This window comes from Eubalaena glacialis, chromosome 1 (assembly GCF_028564815.1).
Source record: "Eubalaena glacialis isolate mEubGla1 chromosome 1, mEubGla1.1.hap2.+ XY, whole genome shotgun sequence".
NCBI classification, from domain to species: domain Eukaryota; kingdom Metazoa; phylum Chordata; class Mammalia; order Artiodactyla; family Balaenidae; genus Eubalaena; species Eubalaena glacialis.
In genome coordinates, this window is record NC_083716.1 from 64311032 (window position 1) to 64336929 (window position 25898).

Consider the following 25898-nt stretch of genomic DNA (forward strand, 5'->3'; position numbering starts at 1 on the left):
ATCCACACGGGGATTGACGGTCATAATTAAGTCCCTTCCAGGGTCCACACACACACACCTAGCTGGCCAGATGCCCCCTCAAATCTGGAGGCAGCTGGGACTGCTCAGATCACCCTGACCTCAGGCAGGACAGGGGCTCTGGGTCCAGTCAGGCCGGGGCGAGTGCGGGGTGACTCTGAAGGAGGCATTCGGCCTTTCTGACTAAAGTAAACAGTGGCCTCGTCGCAATTCCCAAATCTAGGTCTATGACCAGTCTCACAACTCCACAGGAATTTAGAAATATAAATCTTTTCAAGGACTGTCCTCTATTCTGAGAACACCCACCCTACTTTTCTGGTACTAAAATATCCTTTCTTTTCTAAAATGCCAACCATGTTAGATGGTAGTTGGGTTTTTTAATTTTTGCTTCTTTACTCCCTTCCTTCCTTTAAAATGAACACATTTAACAAGGTTACATATTGGCAACCCTTGAAAGATCCTTCCCTTTGTTAACACTGGTCTGTGAAACCTGGGCTAGGAATAAGGTCTTTGGATTCTTTCTTTGTTCTCTAACAGCACTTCCAGGCATCTATGATTAGACGACCTCTGAGATTAGTGTCCTTATGAGAAGAAATACCAGAGAGCCCCCTCCCTCCCTTCCCTTCTCTCCATACACACAAAACACACACACACACACACACACACACACACACACACACACAGAGGCCATGTGAGGACACAGTGAGAAGGCGGCTGTATATAAGCCAGGATGAGAGCCCTCACTAGAAACTCAATCAGCCAGAACCTTGATCTCGGACTTGCCAGCCTCCAGAACTGTGAGAAAATAAATTTCTGTTGGTTAAGCCATGCAGTCTGTGGTAGTCTGGTATGCCAGCCCAAGCTGACTAACACACTTGTGATACCCTCTCTCCCTCCCTAGGTTTCTGTCTCCCCATGACAGGGTAACATTGTATGAGGCCAATATTACCCTGATGCCAAACCAAACATATCATAAGAAAAGAACTCTACAGATCAATAGTTTTTATGAATCTGATGCAAAAATCCTCCACAAACCAAATGCAGCAATATATAAAGAAGATCGTACACCATGACCAAGTAGGATTTATCCCAGGGATGCAAGCTTGGTTTAATATCCAAAAATTAATTCCAACAATATACTATACCAATAGAATAAAGGGCAAAAACCACAGAATCATCTCAATGGATAGAGAAAAAGCATTTGACAATATTTAACATCTCTTCATTAAAAAACACACTCAATAAACCAAGAATGGAAGAGAACTTCCTCAAAGGATATCTGTGACAAACCCACAGCTGATATCATACTTAATGGTGAGAGACTGAAACGTTTCCTCTTAAGACCAGGAACAAGACAAAGATGTCTGCTCTTGCCACTTCTAGTCGACATTGTACAGGAAGATTTTGCCACGGCAATCAGACAAGAAAATCAAATAAAAGGCATGCATATGGGAAAGAAAAAAATAAAATATCTCTATTTGCAGATGACATGATCTTGTATATAGAAAATTCTAAGGAATTCACTAAAAAAATAAAAGTATTAGAACTAATAAACAAGTTCTACAAGGTTGCAAGATAGAAGATCCATATACAAATATCAGTTGTATTTCTATACAGTAGCAATGAACAAACTAAAAAAATAAAACTAAGAAATCAATTCCATAGCATAAAATAATTAGCATAAATAATTCCATTTTATTCCATAGAATAAAAATAATAAAATACTTAGGAATAAATTTAACAAAAGAAGTACAAAACTTACACTCTGGAAACTACAAAACATCATGTAAGAAATTAAAGAAGACCGATATAAATGGAAAGATACCTCATTTTTTCATGGATCAGAAGAGTGACTATTGTTAAGATGGCAATCCCCAGGACCTCCCTGGTGGCAGAGTGGTTACGAACCCTCCTGCCAATGCAGGGGACACGGGTTCGAGCCCTGGTCCGGGAAGATCCCACATGCCGCGGAGCAACTAAGCCCATGCGCCACAACTACTGAGCCTGAGCTCTAGAGCCCACAAGCTACAACTACTGAAGCCCGCATGCCACAACTACTGAAGCCCGCATGCCTAGAGCCCGTGCTCCGCCACAAGAGAAGCCACTGCAATGAGAAGCCCGCACACCGCAGCGAGGAGTGGCCCCCGCTCACCGCAACTAGAGAAAGCACTTGTGCAGCAACGAAGACCCAATGCAGCCAAAAATTAATAATTAATTTAAAAAAAAAAAAAAAGATGGCAATCCCCAAACTGATTCCCTGCCTCTTCACAGCTGACTCTGACAGCAAGAGCGCCCCGCACACTCCCCCTCCCTCTTGGATCTGCTTGACTGCCACTCAGGGACCTTAGGGACCCCCATCCACTCCACTCTCTGCCAGAGCACCCAGACACGGCCTCCTAGAGGAGCAGAGAGACGCACAGTCTCCCATGCAGGGAGCGAGGACTCCAGGCCCCATTTCACCCACAAAAGTTCTCAGTGACCAGCTAAGAAGCCACAGAATCATCTGGGCTACAGCTATAATGGATGGCTAAAATCAAAAAGGACAATCACCAGGGACTTCCCTGGCGGTCCAGTGGTTAGGACTCTGCACTTTCACTGCTGAGGGCATGGGTTCAATCCCTGGTCAGGGACCTAAGATCCCACAAGCCACGCAGCCTGGCCAAAAAAATAAATAAAATTTTTTTAAAAATTTTTTAAAAAGGACAATCACCAGGGTTAGCAAGGATGTGGAGAAATTGGAATCTTCACACACTGCTGATGGGAATATAAAATGGTGCAGCCACTTTGGAAAACAGTCTGGCAGTTCCCCAAAAGATTAAACCTAAAGTTATAATATGACCCAGCAATTCCACTCCTGTGTATATTGAAAACATGTCCACACAAATACTTATACATGAATGCTCATACCAGCTTTATATTCATAATAGTGAGAAAACGGAAACAACCCAATGTCCGTCAACTGATGAAGAGATAAACAAAATGTGATATATCCACACAACAGAATAGTATTCAGTCATAAAAAGGAGTGAAATACTGATACATGCTACAATGTGGATAAACCTCAAAAATACTATGCTAAGTAAAAGAAGCCAGTCACAAAGGTCCAAATATTGTATAATTCCATTTATATGAAATGTCCAGAATAGGCAAATCCCCAGAGACCGAAAGTAGATTGGCGATTGCCTAGGGCTTGGAGAGGGGGAAACGGGGAACGACTACTAATGGGTACAAGAGGTTTCTTTTTGGGATGATGAAAATGTTCTAAAGTTGATTGTGGTAACGATGGTTACACAACTCTGTGAATATACTAAAAACCATTGCCTTGCACACTTTAAATAAGTGACTTGTGTGGTGTGTGAGTTACATCTCAATAAAGCTGTTATAAAAAGGAGAGAGCAAGAGGGCAAGACACTACAGCGGCAGAACCTGCAGTGCGGTCCCCGCCCAGGAGCGTCAGCATCATCTAGGAGCTTGCTAGACACCCAGACCTACAGAATCAAAAGCCTGGGGGTGGGCCCAGCAATATGCATTTTAACAAGTCCTCCAGGTGATCCTGAACCTCACTAAAGTTGGGGACCCCTGCTTAGAGTACGTGGTACTTAACCTTGACTGTACTTTGGAATCACCTAAGTTACTTTAAGAAAAGCTCCATGCCCCGGCCCCCATAGCAGACCAACTAAATCAGACTCCCTGGGGATGGAGCTCAGGCATGGGCCTGTTTTAAAGCTCCGAGGTGAATCTATTGCGCAGCCAGGGTGAGACAAACTGGATTAGAGGGTGTCTCAGGCCCCCCTCCTCTTCAGCTCTTTTGAGAGTTTGACCCCAGCTCGCTGGTGCCACCTGGTGGCCACATTGGGGAATGACTCTACATCTTGCTTCTGCCCCGGACCCTTATCCCTCCATCACCAACACCGCGAAGCCCAGGAATGGGGCTCAGGGATTCCCCTCCTCCCACTGCAGAGGTTGGCACTATCCTAGCCTTTGGAACGGAGATGAGGGGGCTGGCCTGGCGGGGAGGGGGGCGAGAGTCCTCTGCTGGGTCTGCTTCCATTAAAACACCCCACACCCCAAAGGCAGCCAGAGCATCTACTGCTGAACATAGCCCCAGCCACACCACCCTTCCCTCCCACTGCCAACAGAGTAGAGCCAACTCACCCACCCAGCCTCATCTCTGACAACTTCCAACACAACTGTGTTCTCTAGCACCTTCACTGCTTCTGAACTCGCTTTGCACCTTTCAGCCTCCTGGCCTTTGCCCAGGCGCTCCCTCCCGCCTGAAGTGCCTTCACCTGGCTCTCATTACTTCGGGATTGTTCAAGGCCAGCTCTGTGGGACCTCTCCTCTCTTCCCAAGGCTCACGTCCCCTTGATGCTCCCTGCTGCACCCTCGGTGTGCCCCACAATGAACATCCATGGCTGCAGAGCTCAGAGGAGGGGAGGGCCTATCACCTTTGGGGGGGGCGGTCCCTGAATTGCCTAAAGGCAGTGAAGAGCTAGCAGGGCCGGAAGGAAGGGGCTGTGGAGAGGGGGACTCTGACAGAGTGTGGTCAGTGTGGGGAGAGGGCCTATGGTGCTCTGAAGCAGGGCTAGGCATCCTTTTTCAACTACTCAGGCCTCCAGCTACAGAGAGAAAAGGAAGCGTCAGTTCTCCGCCCTCTCGGGGTGTCCTGAAAGGAGGCGCTCAGGCTCTCAGTTCACTGCTGCCACCTGGTGGCAGCATATGAGACCACCATGAGTGAGACCCACAGGCAACTCCAAAGGGGATATACAATGGAGCTGCTGGCCCTGGGGAAAATGAGCCCATCTTCCAAAGCTCAGCAAAGTCCGTTTTCTGAAACTCCTTAACCACTTTCCCCACCCCAAATTTGGCAGCCCTTCCAAGTGACCTCTGACCTTGGGCATAGCCTGACCCCAGATGGCCTGCCTCTAGCCCAACACCCTTTTTCCCAACCATGGTCTGATCGGTGACCCTAAGCAAAGGTTGGCCTGGATCAGCCATTCACAACATGTGCCAGGTGCAGGCTGAGCGTGGGGCTGGCTTGGAGCTGCCCCTTCTCTGCAGGGGCCACACGCAGAAGCTGACCTTGGGGACTGCAGGCCCACAGCAGAGAACACAAGGTCGGCACCCAGAGGGGTGCTCACTCACTTCAGGCTCAGTCTTCTCGGCTCCCCCCACAGCTGCTCCCTCCCACTCCAGCACCCTGTTCTTCTCCAGCAGCCAAGCAAGTTCACTGGGCCAGAGGAGAACAGAAGAACAGGTCAGCGTGCTCCACACAGAGGCCAGAGGCCACAGAGTCTGATGCCCAGAGCGGCCCGGCAGGTTACATGGCCGCACCAGCTAGGCCACATGTGACAGAGCACGGGGAACCACAGCCGACTGGAGGGCACATTTTTTCTAGACAGGCTAAAAATCTGAATGTTTAGATGAAATCTGGACTTCTTTAGAAAACTTCTGATTTGTATGATTGAATGCCCAGTCCCTCAGGCAGCATCAGCTGTGAAAACACTGAACGGCTTCCCCGCCGGATATTAAACAGCCACTCTCCAGGACGCATCTACCAACCTGCCTCTTGCCCAGGACCCCCAGGGCCCCCGTGGCCCAGAAACCGGAGGGTGAATGCCTGGCACCACAGGGATCTAGGACAGGGTGCTCCCTCTGACTGCTCACATCCTTGACGGGTCCCAGAGCCGCAGCGGCTGCTAAATACCCCGTACCTCACCCCCGCACACACCCTACCGAGCACTCTAGAACACAGCCGGGAAGAGCCGGAGCTGGCCGTATTTGCATGTCAGGGATCCCCTCCGCTCCCAGAAGGTGAAGAAGTGACCGAGAGCCCCTGCGGGTCCCGTGGGGCCCCCAGCCCTCAAGCCCACGGTGGCCGCCTCCTGGGCTGTGCACGTGGGGACGGCACCCGGGCCGGGGCCGGGGCTCACCTGGCGGTAGGTGCAGATGATGATCTCCCGCAGGTGGTAGTGCATGGGCGTCATGGTCTCACTGACCGTGTCCAGCGCCGCGTCCACCTCCTTCTTCACGCGGTGTCCATCAGGCAGCAGCTGCACCACCTTCATCACCACCTGGGACCACAGGAGAGGGATGAGCAGAGAGAAGACCAAGGTGGGGGGGCCCTCCAGCCCCGGCAACAGGTTCACCCACACCAAGGGCCGCACTGGCCTCAAGGCCTGGGCCCTGACCACTCCTTGGTTCTCAGATGGGGGCGGGGAACAAGGGCGTTCCTCCGTATCTCTGAGGCCAGGGCTCCCGAGGTGCTTATTTTTTAAGCAGCAGGAAACTTGCTTCAAACGAAGCCTTATCCAGGACTCTAACCCGTAAAACAGATAGCTGTCATGTAACCGGGGCTGGCGGGGCGAGGGGCAGGTATAGGACAGGCCTGAGCTGGGGCCTCGCTGGCTCTCCCTCCACCTGGCAGCAGCCCCAGGCACTTCGGAAACACCCAGCTCTGGGGAACGCAGTGTGGACACCGCTCATCTGAAGTAAGCCCCCCTTTACTCGGGGAAACTGAGGCCCGTTAAGATCACTCTGTAGGGCAGGGCTCCTCCCCACAGTCACCCGCCCGACCACGCCCCTGTGGACCCCCCTCGGGATATGCCTACCCTGCAACTCCTGCGCCAGCACCAACCCAGGCCTCCAGCACCTCCCACCCCCACTGCAGCAGCCCCTCCTTCTCCTCCTCACTGGTAGCCAGAGAGGCCATAGGAAAGTATAAGTGTGAGCACGTCCTGTTTGTGCAATTCCCGGGCTTCAGTGTCTTCCTAGCTCCCTGGCACTCAACATCAAAACCGAAAGCTTCCCCACGTCTACAAGGTCCCCCAGTGCCTGACCCCACCTGCCTCCCAGCCTCCCTCATAACCCCCCCCAGGGCTCCAACGCCTTCCTGGAGCCCCCTCAGTCACCCCAACAGCCCGCACGGTCCTTTCAGAGCCCCGAAGTCAACCTCCACCTACTCATCCATCCCATCCATCCGTGTGCCCACTTGTTCACATCCGCTCCCCACCAGACAAGAAGCTCCCTAATCCCCGAGGGCAATAGCTTTTCCACCTAGGAGGCGCCCCGTGGACGATGCTAAATGAACGAAAGACCAAAACCCTACCCAACTCAGCTCTTCTCTCAATCTGACCCATCTCCATGACTGGGCCCTAGCGGGATCGTGGCAGGGAGGGCGCTCCCTCACCCCTGCGTTTCTCAGAAGGAACTGGCCCAGGGCTGGCACACCGGCAGGGGTGGAGCTACAGCCCAGTGGGAGAAAAGGACCCATCACCTGGGAGGACCCTCAGCTAATCCAGCTCAGGCCACACCCGGATCCCAAGCTCTGGGTCAGACATCTCGCTTGAGAGGAGTATGGACCACAGGCAGGTCCCCAGGACGGCCCAGGGGCAGTTCCCCAGGCAGAGGGCTGCAGCTTTTTCAAATGCAATAAACCAAACTCCTAGCCTCTCCCCCTAAATTGCTCCTCCCCTTGAATTCTTCATCTCCTTGGCTGTCACCAGCGCCAGCCAGAAACCTGAGGTCATCCTGGGTGTCTTCCCTCTTTGCCTCACAACCAATGGCCCCCAAGACCAGCCAATGGTGACTGGGCTCCTGTTCACCGGGCGGCCCCCGCCTCACTCAGGCCCCAGACTCTCCTCTCCACACCCTCCTCCACACACTGGCCTCCAGAATGAGAATCTGATCACAACCTCCCCTACTTCTCTGCTGGCCCCAAGGTTAAGGTCAAATACACAGTTTGGTCTTCCAGGGTCCTCACAGTCGGGGCCCCCACCTCAGCCCTGCCTCCTTCCATTCTGGCCAACTGCAGCCTTCCACAGGTCCTGCCCCTTCCAGACTCCCTCCTTTGCACGTTTGATCCCCTCTGCACACTATCCCTCCCCCCAGCCCCAGAAGACTCACTCATCTTTCTAAAATGCACTCAAATGTCACCTCCTCCACAAAGCCCTCTTGGGCTCCCCCAGCTGCACCTTCGACGCTCAGAACTGATGTCTATTTCAGCACTCTTCACAGTCTACTGAATGTTCCCCACTGGACTGTGGGCTCAATAGGCCTGAATTAATTACAAAGGAAGCTGGTCTAAACATGAGGATGTCTTGGGGTGGGTAAGGATGTGGGTACACGGGCATCCTTGGGTCACATGATGTAACTTTAGAACACAGATTCAGAGGTCAGCTACCTGGCTTGTGCCCTGACCCCATCACCTCTCTGACGTGGTTCTAGGGTGATGAGCTTGGCTCCCAGCACCTCAGTTTCCTCATCTATCAAATGGGAGTAGTAAGGGCACCTGACTCTTGGGAGCTGTGAAGGGTGAAGAAGGGAGCACACACAGAGCTCCTGGCACAGGACTGGGTGTGAGTAGAGAGAGTTCTAACTATCACATCTGAGGGACCGACGTGTAGACTTGGAAATAAACTCTCGTGTATACGGTCAAATGATTTTTGCCAAACCATTCGATGGGGAAAGGACATTCTTTTCAACAAATGGTGCTGGGAAAACTGGATGTCCACATGCAAAAGAATGAACTTGGACCCTTACCTTATACCATATACAAAAATTAATTCAGACAGAAAGATAGACAAGATCAAAAGGCAGAGGGCTGCGTACCAGATAAAGGAACATGATAAAACCCCAGAAAAACAACTAAATGAAGTGGAGATAGGCAACCTTCCAGAAAAAGAATTCAGAATAATGATAGTGAAGATGATCCAGGACCTCGGAAAAAGAACGGAGGCAAAGATCAAGAAGATGCAAGAAATGTTTAACAAAGACCTAGAAGAATTAAAGAACAAACACCTGGAAGAATTAAAGAACAAACAAACAGAGATGAAAATACAATAACTGAAATGAAAAATACACTACAAGGAATCAATAGCAGAATAACTGAGGAAGAAGAAAGGACAAGTTACCCGGAAGACAGAATGGTGGAATTCACTGCTGCGGAACAGAATAAAGAAAAAAGAATGAAAAGAAATGAAGACAGCCTAAGAGACCTCTGAGACAACATTAAACGCAACAACATTCGCATTATAGGGGTCCCAGAAGGAGAAGAGAGAGAGAAAGGACCCGAGAAAATATTTGAAGAGATTATAGTCAAAAACGTCCCTAACATGGGAAAGGAAATAGCCATCTAAGTCCACGAATAGGCACCCAAGTCCACGAGAGTCCCAGGCAGGATAAACCCAAGGAGAAACACACCGAGACACACAGTAATCAAACTGACAAAAATTAAAGACAAAGAAAAATTACTGAAAGGAGCAAGGGAAAAAAGACAACATACAAGGGCACTCCCATAAGGTTAACAGCTGATTTCTCAGCAGAAACTCTACAAGCCAGAAGGGAGTGGCATGACGCATTTAAAGTGATGAAAGGGAAGAACCTACAACTAAGATTACTCTACCCGGCAAGGATCTCATTCAGATTCGATGGAGAAATCAAAAGCTTCACAGACAAGCAAAAGCTAAGAGAATTCAGCACCACCAAACCAGCTCTACAACAAATGCTAAAGGAACTTCTCTAAGTGGGAAACACAGAGAAGAAAAGGACCTACAAAAACAAACCCAAAACAATTAAGAAAATGGTAACAGGAACATACATATCGATAATTACCTTAAACGTGAATGGGTTAAATGTCCAACCAAAAGACACAGGCTCACTGAATGGATACAAAAACATGACACATATATATGCTGTCTACAAGAGACCCACTTCAGACCTAGGGACACATACAGACTGAAAGTGAGAGGATGGAAAAAGATATTCCATGCAAATGGAAATCAAAAGAAAGCTGGAGTAGCAACACTCATATCAGATAAAAGACTTTAAAATAAAGAACATTACAAGAGGCAAGGAAGGACACTACATAATGATCAAGGGATCAATCCAAGAAGAAGATATAACAATTATAAATATATATGCACCCAACATAGGAGCACCTCAATACATAAAGCAACTGCTAACAGCTATAAAAGAGGAAATACACAGTAACACAATAATAGTGGGGGACTTTAACACCTCACTTACACCAATGGACAGATCATCCAAAATGAAAATAAATAAGGAAACAGAAGCTTTAAATGACACAATAGACCAGATAGATTTAATTGATATTTATAGGACATTCCAGCCAAAAACAGCAGATTACACTTTCTTCTCAAGGGCACACGGAACATTCTCCAGGATAGATCACATCTTGCGTCACAAATCAAGCCTCAGTAAATTTAAGAAAATTGAAATCATATCAAGCATCTTTTCTGACCACAACGCTATGAGATTAGAAATCAATTACAGGGGAAAAAATGTAAAAAACACAAACACATGGAGGCTAAACAATACGTTACTAAATAACCAAGAGATCACTGAAGAAATCAGAGGAAATCAAAAAATACCTAGAGGCAAATGACAATGAAAACACGACGATCCAAAACCTATGGGATGCAGCAAAAGCAGTTCTAAGAGGGAAGTTTATAGCAATACAAGCCTACCTCAAGAAACAAGAAAAATCTCAAATAAACAATCTAACCTCATACCTAAAGGAACTAGAGAAAGAAGAACAAACAAAACCCAAAGTTAGCAGAAGGAAAGAAATCATAAAGATCAGAGCAGAAATAAATGAAACAGAAACAAAGAAAACAATAGCAAAGATCAATAAAACTAAAAGCTGGTTCTTTGAGAAGATAAACAAAATTGATAAACCATTAGCCAGACTCATCAAGAAAAGGAGGGAGAGGACTCAAATCAATAAAATTAGAAATGAAAAAGGAGAAGTTACAACAGACACCACAGAAATACAAAGCATCCTAAGAGGCTACTACAAGTGACTCTATGTCAACAAAACGGACAACCTGGAAGAAATGGACAAATTCTTAGAAAAAGCACAACCTTCCGAGACTGAACCAGGAAGAGACAGAAAATATAAACAGGCCAATCACAAACACTGAAATTGAAACTGTGATTAAAAATCTTCCAACAAACAAAAGCCCAGGACCAGATGGCTTCACAGGTGAATTCTGTCAAACATTTAGAGAAGTGTTAACACCCATCCTTCTCAAACTCTTCCAAAAAATTGCAGAGGAAGGAACACTCCCAAACTCATTCTATGAGGCCACCATCACCCTGATACCAAAATCAGACAAAGATACTACAAAAAAAGAAAATTACAGACCAATATCACTGATGAATATAGATGCAAAAATCCTCAACAAAATACTAGCAAACAGAATCCAACAACATATTAAAAGGATCATACACCATGATCCAGTGGGATTTATCCCAGGGATGCAAGGATTCTTCAATATATGCAAATCAATCAATGTGATACACCATATTAACAAATTGAAGAATAAAAACCATATGATCATCTCAATAGATGCAGAAAAACCTTTTGACAAAATTCAACACCCATTTATGATAAAAACTCTCCAGAAAGTGGGCATAGAGGGAACCTACCTCAACATAATAAAGGCCATATATGACAAACCCACAGCAAACATCATTCTCAATGGTGAAAAACTGAAAGCATCTCCTATAAGATCAGGAACAAGACAAGGACGTCCACTCTCGCCACTATTATTCAACATAGTTTTAGAAATCCTAGCCATGGCAATCAGAGAAGAAAAAGAAATAAAAGGAATACAATTGGAAAAGAAGTAAAACTGTCACTATTTGCAGATGACATGATACTATACATAGAGAATCCTAAAGATGCCACCAGAAAACTACTAGAGCTAATCAATGAATTTGGTAAGGTTGCAGGATACAAAATTAATGCACAGAAATCTCTTGCATTCCTATACACTAATGATGAAAAATCTGAGAAATTAAGGAAACACTCCCATATACCACTGCAACAAAAGGAATAAAATACCTAGGAATAAACCTACCTAAGGAGACAAAAGACCTGTATGCAGAAGACTATAAGACACTGATGAAAGAAATTAAAGATGATACAAACAGAGAGAGAGATATATCATGTTTTTGGATTGGAAGAGTCAATGTTGTGAAAATGACTATACTACCCAAAGCAATCTACAGATTCAATGCAATCCCTACCAAATTACCAATGGCATTTTTTACAGAACTAGAACAAAAAATCTTAAAATCTGTATGGAGACACAAAAGACCCCAAATAGCCAAAGCAGTCTTGAGGGGAAAAAACGGAGCTGGAGGAATCAGACTCCCTGACTTCAGACTATACTACAAAGTTACAGTAATCAAGACAATATGGTATGGCACAAAAACAGAACTATAGATCAATGGAACGGGATAGAAAGCCCAGAGATAAACCCATGCACCTATGGTCAACTAATCTATGACAAAGGAGGCAAGGATATACAATGGAGAAAAGACAGTCTCTTCAATAACTGGTGCTGGGAAAACTGGAGAGCTACATGTAAAAGAATGAAATTAGAACACTCCCTAACACCATACACAAAAATAAACTCAAAATGGACCTAAATATAAGACTGGACAGTATAAAAGTCTTAGAGGAAAACATAGGAAGAACACTCTTTGACATAAATCACAGCAAGATCTTTTTTGATCCACCTCCTAGAGTAATGGAAATAAAAACAAAAATAAACAAATGGGACCTAATGAAACTTCAAAGCTTTTGCAAAGCAAAGGAAACTGCAAACAAGACGAAAAGACAACCCTCATAATGGGAGAAAATATTTGCAAACGAATCAATGGACAAAGGATTAATCTCCAAAATATATAAACAGCTCATGCAGCTCAATATTAAGAAAACAATCCAAAAATAGGCAGAAGACCTAAATAGACATTTCTCCAAAGAAGACATACAGATGGTCAAGAAGCACATGAAAAGCTGCTCAACATCACTAATAATTAGAGAAATGCAAATCAAAACTACAGTGGGGTATCACCTCACACCAGTTAGAATAGGCATCATCAGAAAATCTACAAACAACAAATGCTGGAGAGGGTGTGGACAAAAGGGAACCCTCTTGCACTGTTAGCGGGAATGTAAATTGATACCGCCACTATGGAGAACAGTATGGAGGTTCCTTAAAAAACTAAAAATAGAATTACCATATGACCCAGCAATCCCACTACTGGGCATATACCCAGAGAAAACCATAATTCAAAAAGACACATGCAACCCAATGTTCACTGCAGCACTATTTACAATAGCCAGGTCATGGAAGCAACCTAAATGCCCATCGAGAGACGAATGGATAAAGATGTGGTACATATATACAATGGAATATTACTGAGCCATAAAAAGGAACGAAATTGGGTCATTTGTAGAGACGTGGATGGATCTAGAGACTCTCATACAGAGTGAAATAAGTCAGAAAGAGAAAAACAAATATCGTATATTAACGCATATATGTGGAACCTAGAAAAATGGCACAGATGAACCGGTTTGCAGGGCAGACATAGAGACACAGATGTAGAGAACAAACATATGGACACCAAGGGGGGAAAGTGGTGGTGGTGGGGTGGTGGTGTGATGAACTGGGAGATTGGAATTGACATATATACACTAATATGTATAAAATGGATAACTAATAAGAACCTGCTATATAAAAAAATTAAATTTAATTTAAAAAATAAAATTAATTCAAAATGGATCAAAGACCTCAACGTAAGAGCTAAAACCATAAAATTCGTAGAAGAAAACACAGAAGAAAAGCTTCATAACATTGCATTTAGCAATGACTTCTTAAATATAACAGCAAAAGCACAGGAAACAAGAAAAAATAGACAAATTGAATATCACCAAAATTTAAAATTTTTGCATGAAAGGACACTATCAACAGAGTAAAAAGGCAACCCACCGAACTATCACATATCTAACAAGGGATTGACATCCAGAATATACAAAGAGTTCCTACAACTCAACAATAACAAAACAACCCAAATCAAAAATGGGCAAAGAATTCGAATAGACATTTCTCCAAGGAAGATACAAAAATGGCCAGAAAACAAATGAAACAATGTTCAACATCACTAGTCAGTGGGGAAATTCAAGTCAACACCACAGTGAGATGTCACTTCACACCTACTCAGAAGGCTATTATCAAAAAAAAACCCAGAAAACAACAAGTGTTGGCAAGAATGTGGAGGAATTGGAACCCTTGTGCTTTGCTGGTAGGAATGTATATGGTGCAGCTGCTGTAGAAAACAATATGGCAGTTCCTCAAAATTTAAACAGTGAATTACCAGTTGATCCAGTGATTCCACTTCTAGAATTGAAAGCAAAGACTCAAACAGATACGTGTACACCCATGTTCACAGCAGCATGATTCACGATAGCCCAAAGGTGAAGACAACCCAAGTGTCCACGGACAGATGAATGGATAAACAAAATGTGGTCAATACTTACAATGGAACGCTACTCAGCCTTTTAAAAAAGGAAATTGTGACACATGCTACACCACGGATGAACCTTGATGTTATTATGCTAAGTGCAATAAGCCAGTCACAAAAGGACAAATACTGTATGATTCTCCTTATATGAGGTATGTAAAATAGTCAAATTCATAGAGATAGAAAGTAGAATGGTGGCTGCCAGAGGCTGGGGGAGGGGAAATGGGGAGTTAGTGTTTAATGGATACGGTCAATTTGGCCTAAGGAAAAAGTTCTGGAGATGGTGGTGATGGTTGCACAATAATGTGAATGTACTTAACGCCACAGAACTGTACACTGAAAAATGGTTAAAATGGTAAATTCCATGTTATGTATATTTTACCACAATAAAAAATTAAAAAGAAAAGAATCAGTGAATCAGCCAGAAGAAGGAAGAGAGAAGTGGTCCAGGGCAAGGGAAAAGCATATGCAAAGGCCCAGAAGCTGAAAGCACTTGGTGAGTTTGAGGAGCTGCATGGAGGCCAGGGTGTCAGGACAGTAGGGAGGGCAGGGGAGGGGCACTGGCCAGGCCGGCCAGGTAGGCAGGAGCCGACCACAACACCGACACCGGGCAGCCACGTGCCAACTCTGAGTTCCACGTGCCCATCTGTAAGATGGGGACACTGCCACCTACTTACAGGGTGTCAGGGAAGATGACATGAGGCACATGAGGTGCAATACATGGGTGGCTAAATGTGAGATGTTAGCACTGTCCAACCAGTGCCCTGAATTGAAATAGGGGTGGGGTGGGGCGGTCCAGGGCCCGGCACCAGGGTCACCAACCACAGCTGGGTCCCAGGTGCCCGTGTGGTGGTCGTCAATGTTACCCAGACAAGATGGTGGCCAGTAGCCCAGCAGCAGGGCCAGGAGTGGGGGGGATCCGCCCCCTCTTCTCCAAACACCATCTGCCAGGGCCCAGAGCCAAGCTACCCTGTGCCCTGGTTTGCTCATCTGTGAAATGGGGACAGGGAAGGGCTGATACGATGAGGTGGAAGAAGGTAATTGCCTTAGGAGGAGCTTTGAAGATCTCCCCCAGACCTACCAGCAAGACTCACCCCTCCCCTCCCCCAGGTGTCCCCTGGGGACCCCACAGGGCATGCTCACCTCAAACTCGCCCTTGGTGAACTTGGCATCAGGCACGCTCACGAGCTCCTCCTCGCCCACCTCGGGGAAGCCCTAAGGGAGGACAGCTGCTGGGACTGGGAGCATGGCTACCAGACGGCACCCCCCCCCCACTCTGCCCACAGCTGGAGCCCGTGCCGGGGGTCTGCCAGCCCATGCGCCGTCTGCCCAGGGCTGATGAGACGGGGCTCTGGGACCACACCTTCCTGCCACAGCCAGGGTCCCCAGGGACCAAATGCCCGCCCTGCCTGGGAAGACCCCTGTCCTCACACAGGAGGCCACACATACTCGGATGTGCCAGAAGGCAAGCACAGCCACCACCATGGCGGTCGTGGTCCGGCCCTGGCCGCTGAGGCAGCTGAACACGAAGCCGGTACCCGGGTCCTTGGCGAGCGCAGCCTGCAGGGTCCCCAGCAGCCGGTCAAAATCCTGCACAGGGAGACCGAGGTCTGAGTCAGTGGGGGCTCCCAGCTGCACAGACTCCCAAGATGGCCCATCCCTCCAAATGGCAACTCTGGGAGCTGTCCTGGGAGTGTTTGCCCTGAGCCTGGCTGTGTCAGGCTCACAACCTTGTATGCACACACACTCAGCTCACTGCAGTACACACAAGACCACATGCACGTAAACAGCCACACTCCCATATAACCAGGCACTGGACGTATGAGCAGACACGGGCACACACCTGAGGTTCCTGGTGCCCACCATCTGCCAGGTGGAACAAGCACATTCCTATGTGCTGCGCCCCCGGGCTGCACGTGGACCCCCGGCCCTACTGCCCCCCTGAGGTGGACCCAACCCAGATCCCAGTTTGAGGGCAGTCCCGACCTCAGCCGATCACTGCAGCGTGAGACCACTAGGGGGCAACAAACTACGGGCAGCCAGACCCACAGAGCAAAGTGAGGGGGCAATACAAGCCCGGTCACCACCCGTCTCACAGACAGACAGACACAGACGCATCACCCAAACAACCGACACATCACACAGGCACACAGCGACCCCCACACAATACATGCCAGGCACACACACCACACAAACCTTAAAGACCCACAGACCGTACAGACATTCACAGGCATAAACCTACAGATACCACATGCACACACAAACTCCCTCAGTCACACACAGCATTCCCCAGCACCCTCCTCCACAAACCCCCTACACACACCACACCACACAGCTCCCCACCAGACACGCTCTCCACGCGTCCCCCAGTAAAGACAAGTGGCACAGCACAGCCTCCATAGACACAGACACACCACACACATACACACACACACACACTCCACAACCACACCCCCACCCACTCTGAACACACACACACACATGCTCACCCACCCCACACATACCTACAACACATGATGCACACACACACAGGCGCGTGCGCACACACGCCAACACGGAGCTTGGTAGGCATGTGAATAAACCACCTAGGCCGATCTGAAACCCTGCAGAACAAGCTCTTAGTCCCTCTGGGGAGCTGTGCCCACAGCCAAGGCCCAGGCCCGAGGGAGGCAGGGGGGGTGTCCTCTTCCTCCCCAGAGGCCTCAGCCACACAGCCCCCTCACCTCCTCGCGGGGGGCGCAGAAGTCTGGCATGGGGATGCGGTGGTAGGTGAGGCCGGGGCAGGCCCCGCGGTGCTGGCTGAAGACCTCCTGCGTCGTGAGGCACGTCTGGAACCTGTGGGTCCGTGGGCCCTGGGCGCCTGCGGGAGGCATGCTCAGGTGGGCCTTCAGCTGGGTCTCCAGGTTCTAGGGGAGGGTGGGACGGAGGGCTCAGGCCACACGGCAGCCCCCAGGCCAGCCCTGAAAGACCAGAGCCTCTGTGGCCAGGATAGTCCTGGCCTTCGGGCCCATCCCTCCCCCTTCTCAAGCCTCAAGGTTTATAACCAGACCCGGGGCTGCAAGGGAGTCCTGAGTCAGCCACTCCCTGAGACTGCTCCTCTCGGGGCCTCAGTTTCTTCATCTGTATAATAGGAGCACAGAAGCTTCTGAAGACATTTTCAGGCCAAGTCCCCAGAAGGCCTCCAAGGCAGGGGTGCGTACAAGGCAGGAGGGCCTCACCTCCACCTGGCTAGGGGCCGTGGGGGGCCCAGGCCACCGCAGGCTGTGGGTGCGCCCGTCACACTCCAGCACGGCCTCCTCTCTCAGGTTGACCCACACAACCTGCTGCAGCTTCCTCTTGGTGTCGGTCAGGTAGGCCAGGATACTCCCCAGGGCCTGGGGGGACAGATGGCCGTCAGTGAAAGAGCTCAACCCCCCTTCCCCTCACCCCACAAGTGGGCCCCCTGGCTGGTCACCTTGGCACTGGGCTGGGCCGTGCCGTAGATGGGCAAACGGGGCACCCGCCGAAAGTTGGCCACATCCATCTCTCTGACGGTGCTGAGTGCGTCCGGGGAGACGAGGTCATCTGCCCCCTGTTGGGAGAGAAGCAAGCCTGGGACCCTCAGCAGCCGACTGAGGTTCAGAACCTGGCCCCAAGTGGGCATGGGGGGCGGGGGGTGAGACCAGCACTTGACAGTTTAGAAAGCACTTTTGCACACTTGGAGCCTCATAACCACCCTGGCAAGGGCAAGTGCAATGGTGCCCACTCTCCGGATGAGGAAGCTGAGGCTCAAAGATGAGAGGCTGGTGGCAAAGATACCAGAACCAGGTCTCCTGACTCCCTGCCCAGAGCGCTTGGGTTTGAGAATGAGGAGCGGGTACTGGAACAATAGCCAGAGCTGCAAATGCTTCTTAGGGCCTGAGAATGGCCCCATTTTGTTCACAGGAGGATCCCATCACCCCACAGGCCATCCTCCCTTTGCTTCCTGTGAGGGCAATGCTTAGCCCAACCCCACAAAAACCAAGGCTGTAACCAACCCCAGGGCTAGCCCACACCCACGCCCACTTCCCCAGCCAGCCAGGCGCACTCACCAGGGAGCCAGTGGTGATGAGGTCCCGAGGGGCCACAGGCCCCGCTGAGCTTAGTGTCACAGGCAGGCGGTACAGTTCGGGACGGGCACACAGCCAGCGGCTGAAACTGAGGGCAAAAGCCAGCGGGTACTGCAGCCCGAGGCAGAGAGAGACGGGAGTTCAGGGGCACATGGCCATCCCAAACTCTCCCTGCTTGCCCTCTGGTCGGGGGACCCCAAGAGATACCCATCACGGCCCAGGGCAGGGATGAGGGGCTGGGGAGAGAGGACCAGGATATCCGAAGCGAGATCCCTCCAGGCCCCCATGCCCTGGCTAAGGGTACAGAGATGGGCCCAGAGGAAAGAGACGTGGGGCCTCCCTTTGCCTGACCTGCTCGGGGACCGTCCCTCTATCTGGGTCTCTCCTTGCCTCCCCCAAACCCGCCTTCCTCTGGAACCAACACACGTCCCCACTCCCCTCCCCAGCTCCACAGGGGTCCCCATCAACCCCATGCCAGTCACTGGGTGGGGAGTCTGGAGGGGCCCCAGGAGAAAGGGGGATGGGTTCGCTCATCCCGCCACCCCACCTGCTCATGGAGATAGTAGTTAAACAGGACCAGGTAGAAGTATCGCTCCAGGCTCCGCAGCGCCCTCTGCCGGACACCGCGCTGGCTGCCGCTTTCCTGAGAGGAAGGGACCAGGAAGGAGGGCCGGCAGTAAAGATGGGGCTGCTAAGCCACGCATCCCCATCCCCAGAAGGGCAGGAGTTAAGCCTCAGAAATTCCCATTAGACAATCTACCCCAACCCTGCATAACCCTGTTACGCCAGGATGGAAGTTCTTCCAACCCTATCCCATTTGCTGTGGTTTATCCATGGTGCAGGAAGAGCTACTGGTGACCACAGCAGGCACTACAGCTCTCAGTGAGGCTCTGTGCCCAGGGACAGGCTGGGCCTCGCCGCTTTGCTCCAATGCCACCCACCATGCAGGGCCACACACAATCCGTGTTGAAGCAGCAAGTGTATAAACACCCTTCCCTGAACCAGAGGCCCTCACTGAAGAGCTGCGACCCTCCCCACCCCAGAGTCCTCTGGGCAGGGGGCTGTCACAGAAAATTCCAAGGGTCCCTCTCTTCACCTTCGGATCTCAGGCTTCCCCTGCTGGGTCAGCACCACCTTCTGGAGGGCAAGTGAGATTCGTATAGGCCCAAAAAGAAGGTCATGCCCTTGGATGAAATTTAATCCCATCTTTGGGAATCTAGGCCAGAGGTCAGCAAACTTTTATTTCTATAAAAGGCCAGACAGTAAATTTTCTAGGCTTGTGGGCTACACGATCTGCCTTGCAACACCTGGACTCTGCCACGGCAGCGTAAGAGAGCCATAGACGGTACATAAATGGATGGGCAAGACCTCGTTCCAACAAAACTTATTTATCAAAACAGGTGGTGGGCTGGATTTGGCCCGTGGGCCATCGTCTGTCAACCCCTAATCTAGACCTTATAAGGGGAAAAATCCTAAATACACAAAAGCCTTATTTTCATGAAGTAGTTCAATGCAAAGTACTTACTTTAACCCCACTGTGCAACTAGAAGGGGCCTGCAGATCACAGCAGGTGATGGCCAGGAGGAACACCTTGCTCTGTCAGGCTCCCTTCTGAGGCTTTATGACCTGAGCTCACCTAATCCTCACAACAACCCTATGGGGTATTATTGTTAGTGGCCCCATTTTACGAGTGGGGAAACTGAGGCACAGAGCAGTGAAGCAGGTTGCCCAGGTCCACACGCTTCTAGGTGGCAGAGCCAGGAACAGAACTCAGGCAATCGGACCAGAGCTCTGCTCCTAACCTATCAGGCCAATGATGGCTGAGCCTCGCAATGGCCCTGGATCCACAGCCAGTAAACCTCAACAACGACAAGCAGGCATGACATGGGAAAGACGGGGTTACATGAAATAAGCAGGACATAAACGTGCCCTAGGCAACCTACAAAAGAACATCAGAAATATGAAAACTGAAGGAAGGCAGCCAAAATGCTCACGGCAGCTGGGCTTGGAAGACGGGCAGTTTTATTCCTTCTCTAATTTCTCAATTTTCTATAATATAATATTGCCTTTAAAACACTTTTTTAAGTGTTAAAGAAGAAAAAGACTCTGCGGGCTTTAGATTCTTTCCATGCGCTGTGTGCGAACAAGCCAACCTCCTCTCCCCAGAGCACAGGGACAGGCCTGCTGAGACAGCCCAGAGCCCATCACTCTTCCAGAATCAGCGGCTGGACCAAACCCTGGCCTTCCCAAAGAACAGCGAGGGTTTTATTTGCATGGGGAGCCGGGAGCAGCCTGGGAAGTATCTGGAGCCAGAGGCCCCCAGCACCTTGCCAGCAGCCCCTTCCTCCATCCTGTTTATTCTGCAGCGAGGGGTCCTGGTCAGGGAAAGTAAACTTCCTCTCTTCCTGCAGCCCCAGCTCCCCATCTCCCCTTCCTCTGAAAACTGCTCTGCTCATGGGAGAAGCAGCAATTAGGAAAAGCCAGTCTGAAGGGGCCCAGTCAACAGGCCCAACCAAACAAGGCTGCCGGGCTCAGGCAAAAGCAGCAGCTCTCCGTGCCTCACCTGAGCCGGGGTCTCCGGCGGGCTGCCTTCCAGTTCCCTCTGGTTTTCCAAGACTACTTCCTTCAGGTCGTGCAACTCTGCACAGGCGGTGATGGCTCTGTCCACCTGGTGCCAGAGACCAGGGCAGGGAAGAGGGGACAGCAGCAGGAAGGGAGCAGGGCCAAGGAAAGATGGCAGGAGGTAGAAGAGAAGAGAGGGGGAAAGAGAATGACTGGCCGGGAAGGGAAGGAGGGGGCAGGGGAGGAAGAGGTCCCCCAGTGAGGGGAGCGAGTGCCCCTCCACCGCCCCACCCCCAGCTCCTTGCCCAGCCCCCTCGCTCACCTCCTCCACCATCCTCCTCCCCTGGGGCACCATGTGGAGAAAGCTCTGGACCACCTGGAGCTGCTCCATGGGCAGTGGCTTGGTCTTCGTAGGGGCAGCCCTGACGGGGGGGGCAGTAGCATAATCAGCGCTCCCAAAGGCCTGGAGGACGCCCCGCTGTCCACACCCTCCCGCTGAGAGGCACCGGACTACATGCTCCAAGTTTTCCTTCCAAATCAGTTGGGGAAACAAGAGGCGTTTGTTTCACTGGGGAAACTGGGGCCCAGAAAGGTCAAGTGACTTTCTCCAGGTCAGCCAGTGAAGTCTGCGGCAAACCGGGAAGTGAACCCCAGCTGCCCAACTTCCAGCTGTAGCTCTGGGCTTCTGACGTGTCCCCGGCAACCTGGGGCAGCGCCGCCCTCCCCTCTCCTTATCCCCGCAGTCCCCTGGGGCACTGGGTCCCACAGGCCACTCACTCCGGCCTCAAGGCAGTCCCACTGTGGTGAAGCAGGATGAGGGTGCCCAGAACCATGCCCAGGTTGGTCCTGCCCACGCCCGTCTGGCAGCTGAAGAGGAGAGCAGGGGGAGGCCCGTGGGCATCTCGGAGCAGCAGCAGGCTGGGGGTCTCCTGGGGAAGGACCATGAAGAGCAGGTAACAGCGTGACCAGAAAGCCCTCAGCTGAGGACCAAATTGGGGGTGGGGGGTCATGACATGGGCCGCCCAGCCCCACGGCCCGATCTGCTCTACCTGCCCCAGGAGCGCAGGCCCTGCCTCCTTCCCAGGGCCCTGGAGGTGAGAACTACTCAGAGGGGACAGGGCCACAGTTACTCTGCTGTGAGAGGCAAATTAAATAAGGTGACCTCCCAAGGGGGTTGGGACAGAAACACCGGTACTCAGGAGATATCAGCTAAAGCCTGGAAGGTAAGAATTTTTAGTTCCAATATAGAAATGAGGAACTTGAGGCCTAGAAGTTAGGAGATTTGTCCAGGATGACACAGCAAGTTAGCAGCCAAGCCACAGCCAGAGTCCAGTCCTCCAGATGGTCAGCGCTGGCCTCTGTCATTAGAGAATGTACAAATACACACCCACACCAGACACACACACAGCCCACACACTCACGCCCTCAGCCTTCCTTCAGAACCCACACCCACCAGAGCATCTCGAGACGGGGCCTCGACACAGACCCACTCTCCAAGCACCTGCCCACCCTCCGTGCTCCCACCACCCCTCTTGCCCCCACTTACCCGGAGGACACTGACAAAGGCATCAAACTGGGCTTCCAGGGGGGCCCCTTGCTCTGGCAGGGGCAGACGGTGGTACCTACCGGGTGAGGGGGAGAGGCCCATCAGGCAGGCCACACACCCCGGACATCCCCTCACCCCCATATTCCCATGGGAGACACAGGCGCGGGGAACTCAGCCCAACCTGCAGATGGTGAGACTGAGGCCGCAGCTGGAGAGCAGGCCCAGCGAGCACCCACGCCCAGCACACTGGGGCCCTGGGCAGGCCCTCGGTACCTGTAGGTGGGCCGCAGGAAGAGGGGCCGCTTGTACACCTCCTTGGTCACGTGCACATCGTCCTCGCCCCTGACGGCCACGGCGTGGGGCTCCCCCCGCAGGTCTTCGGTGTTGTGGTACACGTAGTACTTGTTCTCGCTCAGCTGGGCAAAGTCGTGGATCTAGAGGAGGTAGGGGGCCAGAGGGCCATGACGGACTTTCCTGGCTGAGCTCTGGAGCGCCTAGGCCACACAGAGGCCATGGACAGGCTGCTTTCCCTCCAGGGAGAACTACACACCAGAGGTCCTCTCTGTGCCCTGGGAGCCCTGACGGGACCAGGGTGGCTGCTGGCCCGAGGGCAGCCACCTACGCCTGAGTTGATATGGCCCACAGTGGGGCCAGGTTGGAAGGGCTTGGCCCAGTGGGCAGCAGGAATTGGCTAAACCGCCAGACTGAAGGACAGGAGGAAGCTCGGTCAGCTGGGAGCTCGAGGGGAGAAAGCCTGAGCTGCGGCCTCCGTTCCTGCCCGGGATGTCCCAGGGGAGGCAGGGGACGCCATGACCCCCACCCACTATTTACACACCTCTGTGGTGCGTCAACAGCCTCAGAGACCCTGACAAACCTCCCAGCTGTGAAGGAGGAGGACAGAGGGACCTCAGAAACAGAGGCCCATGGAGAGAAGTGACCCAGCCCAGGCCTCACAGCTCACAGGAGGCTGAACCTGTCTTGGGGCTTTTAGTCTAGTGCTCTTTCCCCTCCACCAGACCCTTTTCTAAATAATGATGCTGAGTTTGGAGGAAAAAAGCAGGGTGGGAAAGGGGCAGAGGCAAACAGAACCGAGAAGAGAAGTCCTTCCCCTGGCTGCCCGGAGCCAGCCTTGCAGCAGCCATTTACCCAAGCAGGGCAGAAAAGTGAGCGAGCGTGGGCCAGTGAGAGCAAAGCGGGGCTGGGGGCTGGGGCTCAACTCAGCTGTCCAAGGCCTACCAGGAGGGCGGCCTCCCACCCACACCGGTGGCCCTCACCTCCTTCCGGATGGCCAGCTCCAAGCGCTCCACCTGGACCCCAGGTCCGAGGCCCTGGAGGTTCTCGTGAAGACTCTGCTTGTCTCGAGGCGTGTAGGGCACGAAGTCCTCATCAGCACGCAGAAACAGCACGGGCTCCTCCCGCACACAGAAGATGACGCACTCCTGCCGGGAACCCAAGAAGGAAGGAAGCATCACCACTACCCGGACTGGACACCTGCTCCACTGCCCCACCTCTGGGCCTCCGAGCTAGCCGCTCCCCCTCATCGCGGGCCCATCACCCCACTCTGCCCCTGCAACCTGAATCCTACCCCAGAAACAAAGCTCAGTCCCAATGCCACCTGCTCCTGACCCTCCCTCCTCTCAGGGCCAACAGCTCTTCATCTGAATCGTGTGGTGTTCACTCCTGCTCTGGATTAACGTTATCAATGAATACATCTTTCTCCCTTTGTGGACTACAGATTCCTTGCGGGTAGAATCATGTCCTTGTCATCTTCATGTCCCCACAATTCCTAGTGCAGAGCCCTAGGTAAATCAAGTGCTTGATAAACATCAGCTGAAGAAGTGAATGCCCACCACCACCATGTAATCATTCATTCACTGAGCACCGTACAGACAGAGGGAGATGTGTGGGCAGGCCCCGCCCTGGAGAACTTGCTGGGAAGGTGGGATCCATGCTCAGCTAACACCCCCTCCCCACTCTGGTTCACTAAGGACTCTCCATCTTAACCCAGGTCAATTCACACTCGGCTGCCCGCCGTAAGCCTGCAATCACAGTGGACACTCATCCTCTGTCCTGGAGACACTCAAAACCGCATCTCCACATCAGGCAGGAGAGAGGAGGCATGTAAAGCAGGCACGTGGACTCCAGGGGTCTAGGTTTGTGTCTTGGGACACCACTCAGGGGCTGTCACTTATCCTCTCTGGGCCTCAGTTTCCTCCTCTGTAAAATGGGAGAATAACTGCCTCATAGGATTGACATGAGGACCTAAATGTTAGCTGTGATCATCATCCTGTGGGGTGTACAAGGGGCTTCTGACCTTGGGGCTCCCATGTCCACACAGGACAATGCAATAAACATTTACCCAGAATTTCCTAGTCATGCTGACCACAGTGACCATATGACATCGAAGGCCTGGCGGGGCCTGGTCCTGGTCACCAGTCACCCTCCTTATGATATGGCCAGGCCCCTCCAGAGCCTCTGAAGTTGCCCCTCCAGGAACCCCTTTCCCCAGATTTGGGGGCTAGCCCCTGCCTGGGAAATGGCCATGCTTACCCTGTGTCCGTCCTTCTGGAGTTTCTGAAGAACACGCCTGAATCCTGAGAGGCTGGGCTGCCCCATGCCGAACACAGTGAGCCCGCCCCGCACCTGCCGGAAGTTGGGGGCCCCACAGCTCTGCAGAGTGCCCAGCACATCCATCTTCTCTGCAACATCCCGCACCAGGAAGTAGCGGCCCTGGCAGGGGGAGAGCCACAGGGGATCACTCAGATGACTCAGGGACGTCTTCTACAAACAGGGCTCTGTCCCAGGCCCCAGGGGATGGGGAGCAGGGAGAGGGGGTGGGGGACATGGTTCTCAAGTTGTCTGCTGACTCGTGGAAAAAGTAGACAAAATACGTGACTATCCGTGATGCCAGGAGGAGTGTCGTACAGTGTGGGTAAAGGAAAGGCAACTCCTCCTGAGGGGGAATCCAAAAAGGCTTCATTCAGGAAGTGGCATCTGAGCCTAGCCTTGAAGAAGGAGAGCAGGGAGAGGCACTCCAGGGACATGAAACAGAAGACCAAAGCTGCCTCTAGGGTGGGCCTGCAGCTCCCCGGGCACACAGCAAACATCTCTCATGCCCAGAGGAAGCTCATGGAAAAGGGGCTCGAGTAGGGAGTCACAGCTAGGGCACCAGGAACCAACCAGGAGAAAACTGCTAGCCACTTCCTAGAGGCCTGCAGCTCTGGGAATGGGCAGGTTTCTCCCCTCCCCAGGTGGGGAGGCAGTGACTACAGAGAAAAGAGGAAAACACTACTCAGGGATCAGGTGAAAGCAGGAGGAACCAGAAGACACATTCCTGGGCAAAAAGG

General features: G+C 51.2%; 1 protein-coding gene across 6 annotated transcripts in view; it reads right to left on the bottom strand.

The window, feature by feature from the left end:
• The window catches only part of PALD1 (phosphatase domain containing paladin 1), a 110261-nt gene that overhangs the window by 21645 nt on the left and 62718 nt on the right, over positions 1-25898 (bottom strand). For all 6 annotated transcript variants that reach the window (XM_061181311.1, XM_061181280.1, XM_061181270.1 and 3 more), the window contains exons 4-18: positions 25102-25281; positions 23826-23990; positions 22825-22985; positions 22552-22627; positions 21783-21934; positions 21328-21427; positions 21007-21111; positions 18991-19086; positions 18426-18554; positions 17810-17926; positions 17574-17729; positions 17079-17261; positions 15805-15945; positions 15499-15570; positions 5952-6092 (exon numbers count right to left, since the gene is read on the bottom strand). In XM_061181311.1, the coding sequence (XP_061037294.1) occupies positions 5952-6092; positions 15499-15570; positions 15805-15945; positions 17079-17261; positions 17574-17729; positions 17810-17926; positions 18426-18554; positions 18991-19086; positions 21007-21111; positions 21328-21427; positions 21783-21934; positions 22552-22627; positions 22825-22985; positions 23826-23990; positions 25102-25281 (1974 nt within the window). The remainder of the gene's footprint in view (positions 1-5951; positions 6093-15498; positions 15571-15804; positions 15946-17078; positions 17262-17573; positions 17730-17809; positions 17927-18425; positions 18555-18990; positions 19087-21006; positions 21112-21327; positions 21428-21782; positions 21935-22551; positions 22628-22824; positions 22986-23825; positions 23991-25101; positions 25282-25898) is intronic.